Consider the following 5,357-nt stretch of genomic DNA (forward strand, 5'->3'; position numbering starts at 1 on the left):
GGTCGTAAATTCCCAGCCTCCCAACTGCCCTCTCTCCTCCTCTACACGTTCCCCCTAGGTCTGAAAGATCAACCTGACACTCTCACCCCGCCCTCAGGTCCTGGCGGGTGGGGAGGGGGGAGGCACCGAGGGGCTCGCATCCAGTTAGTGGAGAGGGACACACCGCTACCTGGAGACCCGGCTTGGCTTTCTGATCTGCAATGGGCAACCCTCTCAAGTATGTCTGTGCTTCTCCTCAGGCCAGGAGGGCATCCTGCGTTGTCACCCGGACCTAGCGGGCCGTGATCTGCAGCAGGGCACGCTCACCGCTGAGTCACAGCGTGAGCAGAGCCAAGCGGGCCTCACCAGCCTAGACACCGACGATCGGCTGCGGCTGCAGCGGCTCAACGCACAGTACCGTGAGCGCTTTGGCTTCCCATTCGTATTGGCAGCGCGCCTGAGCGACCGTGCCACAGTGCCTCGGGAGCTAGCCCGCAGGCTGCACTGCCAGCCGGAGTCCGAGCTGTGCACCGCCCTGGGCGAAGTGAAGAAGATCAGTCACCTGCGCCTGACAGATTTGCTCGGTGCCCATTCTGCCAGGGTGGAACCACAGCGAGGCTGGGGATCCGAACGCCAGCAGGATGCTTCAGGGAGGGACACCCTGAAGCCCCACGCTGGCTCGGGCCTGCAAAGACAATCCATACACCCACACAAAGGAAGTGGAGAATTGAAGCAATCACAAGAGTAATGCACCCTTTGTGCACCCATCCACATGAACACGCGTCGCCAAAATATGTCAGATTCTAGAGGGTTAGCACTTTGCACCCCCCCCACCCCCACCCCCCCGTTTATCCAGATCATTGCTTCAACTCTCCACTCCGTGCCCTGCCTGCACTATATATTCCAAAGCTCCCACCGGGCTACTCTTTTCTGCCTAGTGGGAGAGAGGCCGGGAACTGGCACCGAAAAACGGTGGTGGGGCTTTTCGGTCTTTCATCTCCCACTTCATTTGATTCACCTGATATTTACATGTGAGCAGAAGTGACTTTCTTACTCTGAGAAGCCTATGAAAAAATTGTGTGTGTGTGTGTGTGTGTGTGTGTGTGTGTGTGTGCGTGCGCGCGCGCGCCAAGTTGGAAGGATTTGATGGTCAGAAGCCGGTGTCACCCTTGTCCCTCCAGATGGCCATCCCTTGCTGGTGGCCTGGAGTGCCCTGACAAGCTATGTAATGTTAAAATAGTAATATTCATTGGATGGCCCTGGGTATTGTGGAGCGGGATCCCATGGTGCTGATAATATGGGGGAAGGGGTTATGCTTATAGAAATCTTTGCAATAGAATAAGACTTGGGAGCTTGTGAACCTGACACTCTGTCAGCTTGCTTTGGCCACTGGAGAAGCAACATCACCAGTAGGGGGGACCATGACAGCATTCTTCCCTTCTTCCCCCAAAGATGGAGGAAGGGAAGAAGGGAGGGAGGGAGAGAGTGTGGTGTTAACGAGTCCGAAGAACACATTGTCAAGGGCTTCTCTTGGCAAAGAAGAAACAAATGATATATGGCTTCCCCAACACAGACAGGTGAGATGGAAGCAGAGTTGGTTTCCATAGTGAACAGCAAAATAAACCAAAATGCCCTCTCTCCCTTCTCCATAGAGAGCCGTGCCACAACACTTTGGGCTTTGCGTGGGATGGTCCACAGAAATAATCCCCTCCGGGAATACTCCGAATCAAAGTAAAGTTGCCTGTTAGCTCTTCTGTCACCTCACCTGTGTCCCCCGTAGTGAGAAAGTGGGGAAGCGAGCAGGATGCCTGGGAAGCTCCTTGGTCAGCATCCTAGGCCTGAGCCATCCCAGGGAGAGGATCGACAGGTGCCCACGGAGGCAAGCACTCGACCCCCCCACCCCACCCCCGTCTCTGTCTGTCTGTCTCTTCTCTGTGTATCTCTCGGTCTCTCTTACACTCTTACACTTTTACACTCTTACACACACACACACACACACACACACACACACACACACACTCACATACACTCAAAATCACCCACTATAATTCAAAGCATTCTGACTAGCCTTGGGATAAACCCAACCCTTAGATAACCAGGCTCTAAAATGCGGAATCCACCCTCTTTATGTAAATTTGCTAAGTTGCAGAGAATCCCTAGGAGACAAGATTGCCGGGGCTATTTATAGAATTCTAGATGTAACCTGTGCCTCTCTGAAACAACAGGGTCTATGCAGCGACATAATTGTATTTCAACAGTTGAGAACTTATTCCTCAGCTTGGGAAAGAGCAGTTGCTGGCGTCTTTGGGGGGCAAGGGGACAAGAGACTCATGGACTCTTCTAAAGACGCTGGAGTGCTGGTAGCCGGAAGGCCAGCGCAGGATGCCATCCGAGACCTGGGAAGGAAGGGTTTCGGCAACTTAGAGCCCTTTCTAGGGAGCCAAGTGTCAGAGGCCGGTTTCCCACACCGGCAGGTGACCGGTGATGCAGAGGGATAACCGGCAGTTTCCTTCCTCTGTATCTGGGCTCCAACAGTGACAAGCCTGTGCCTGGCGCTGGTCCTTGTTTCTTCCCCTCGGGTGCGCAGCATGCGGGAGACGAGGCTGCGCAGCAGGCACCGCAGAGTGTTCTTCTCCTGTGGGCCCAGAAAACCCCAGGAGAGCGTAAGGATGTTTTGTATTCGGTGGGAACAATTAATATTTTACGTAGAAATTTGTCAAGGAAAAAAAAAAGATTGAAAATGAAAAAGAACCAGATAGTCTAATTCGAGGATAGGGTGTTTTGACTACAGTCGGAAACCAGACAGCTCACCCGTGTGTGTGTGTGTGTGTGTGTGTGTGTGTGTGTGTCCCCGCAAGCACGCGCACACGCGCGCACACACACACACACACACACACACACACACACACACACACACACACACGGGTTATTGGGGGGAGGGGCTTCGCTCCTCACCTCCCCCATTGTCACTGTCCCTTACAAAAACATCCGAGCCCAGCAGGTGAACGCTCCTCTTAAAGGACCTAAGCACTAGGCTCAGCTCAGAAATCGGGAGCCCATTTCTGAGCTTGAGTCCGCCACCTTTGTAACTGGAGACTGTAAATGGGGCTTTTAAAAACTTACTCTGTGCCTTGGTATTTATGGACGCTAGTATTTAAAGGAGGGAAGATGGGGGATGAGACACATCAATGCATAACATACACTCGTTTTAAACTGACACCTTTCCAAGTTGAGTCACAGAATGTCAGTTCCAACTTTTTTTTTTTTAATGGAGATTTTTCTCTCCTTCCCACCCCCAGAAGGTGTTCACTGTGAAACAAAAGTAAATGAAGACCTTTACTGTCAGTTGGAGAAAAATCGAGAATGGAACTTCTAAAAAAAAATGCATCCAATAAATAGACTGTAGTGAATAGGTGGTTCAGAGAGATATCGGTGTGGAATGTGGGCGGAGTTGTAGCAACTGGAGAACCTGATTGATCTGGCATTATGGTGTGTATAGGGTGGGAGTTCTGAGACCCTGAATCATGATAGCTGGTTTTGCACTGGGGCTGTGTGTCCAGGGTGGCATCAACAGACACAGGAATAACTAATATCTGTACAGACTGCTGTGTGTGGCACAGATCAGACGTATAGTTGCTTGTCGAATGCTGGAGACCTCAGGTCACAGCTGTAAGGCCTTGGGAGGATCTCCAGTTCTCTGTCTTTGTAAAATAGCAGTTTATGCAGACTCAGACACCCCCCACACACACACACACACTCTGCTTCAGGTAAGGCAGCCAGTCAGTGACTCCTTCCCGACCTGGACACATAAAATTTACCCTGTAGGCTTTCCTTGGAAGAGATTTTCATATGACAGACAAAGGTCATTCCAGGCCTGAGACAATGGCGAGGGAGCTCATGTTAGCAGAAGGCACAGGTGGTATTTGCCACTGTGAGCCTGAGATACTAGCTCCCCACAGTGCTTCCCAGCCAGTGAGACTCTCCTTTAAATCCTTCCCTCTTAAAAGTTCTGGTCACTTTCTGTTTTTATCTACCACACAGAAATCAGACTGGTGACACTCCAAGTTTCCACATGCTAATATTAGAACGAAGGAGAAAATTAAGTATCTTCTATTTGTTTTGTACCCAGCCTTTTTTTTTTTTTTTTTAATCTCTTGGCTCTGAGAATATATTTTGGATAGTAGAGAAGAACAAGCTATACCCCCTGCATCAGATCAGAAAGTTTGGTGATCCCTCTAGGAGAGGCATAAAACAGCTCTGTGTCCCACCTAAGTGCTGGCATCTGAGCATCAGAGTGACAGCATCTCGGCCCACAGATGCCCTGCACAAATTCAGGAAGCTTCCCTTAGCTAGAGAGGACCAGGAGCCCAGTGTGCTTAAGAGGAAAGCAAGCTTCGTTTGCCAGATGAGACCACATCTGCTTCTGCTGGCTGTGCTTCTGCTGGCAGGTGTGAGCAGCTGCAGGCCCTCCTTACTCCTCTGGATGGACACTTAGGTCTCCATTGTAGGCTCATGAACTGGACAGGTGGCTGACCCTGGAGGAAACCCCACAGAAAGAGCAATGTTATTGACTTCCTTCCCAAAGATGTCAGCTGAGTGGGTTGCAGCAGGACTGGGTGATGTTGTTGGGGCCAATTCATGCATTATTGAGTCTTTCTTTGTGTGAATGGATTGCCGATTGAGTAGAGTGGTTGACGATTCCCAAGCTCCCAATTAAGTAGAGTTTGAACAGCGCCCCACGGCACTCTCCCTGCCTGACTGAGCTGAGAGAACTCACCAAACACCCTCTCTCTGGCTCTTCCCGGTGGTTTTGGTTTTTATGAACGGGGTTGCTGCATTACTGAGATCAATCTTGTCTTCATGGGACTCAGAAGACTTAAATGTTAAAGTGGACTCCGTGATAGGTGGGTAACCCACTCCCCAGCTGCAGGCACCACAGATGTGGGGCAGAGGCGAGGTCCTTGTTAGAGTAGCTGGGACAGACAGCAGAACCTTTGAGCAGGGAGGGAACCGTGTCTATGATCTGTGGGTTTAAGGAGTGCCACATCTGCCTAGTGAAGGAGCCTGCCCCTTCCTGTAGCCTCTAATCCTATTCTGTCCAGTGTGTCATGTGTCCCTGCCCCATCCCCACCCCCACCCCCGACCCCAGTCAGAGCCCCTGCCCAAGCCACCAGCCTGGATCCTGAAAAGAGACCTCTTCAAAGACTGTGTAATGGTCTCTACACTGTCAGCAACAAAGAGCCTCCCTTTGACAACCAGGTTGGCCGTCTCTGCTCTGCCATCTTCCTGTGCCTTTAGTTATCTGGGTCTTTTTTTTCCTTCCTATTCTTTCCTGCCCTGGTAGCTCAAGGTTTCTCAACATGGAGGGCTGGTGACAG

At 51.1% G+C, this 5,357-nt stretch overlaps 1 protein-coding gene across 1 annotated transcript in view; it reads left to right on the forward strand.

Moving 5' to 3' along the window:
- The window catches only part of Urad (ureidoimidazoline (2-oxo-4-hydroxy-4-carboxy-5-) decarboxylase), an 8,169-nt gene extending 6,539 nt beyond the window's left edge, over positions 1-1,630 (forward strand). The window contains 2 exon segments of the mRNA XM_076923911.1: positions 240-670; positions 672-1,630. Coding sequence (XP_076780026.1) covers positions 240-670; positions 672-710 — 470 coding nt within the window. The 3' untranslated portion in view covers positions 711-1,630.
- Positions 1,631-5,357: the final 3,727 nt, after the last annotated feature.

The sequence above is a fragment of the Arvicanthis niloticus genome, chromosome 24 (assembly GCF_011762505.2).
Source record: "Arvicanthis niloticus isolate mArvNil1 chromosome 24, mArvNil1.pat.X, whole genome shotgun sequence".
Taxonomy (NCBI): domain Eukaryota; kingdom Metazoa; phylum Chordata; class Mammalia; order Rodentia; family Muridae; genus Arvicanthis; species Arvicanthis niloticus.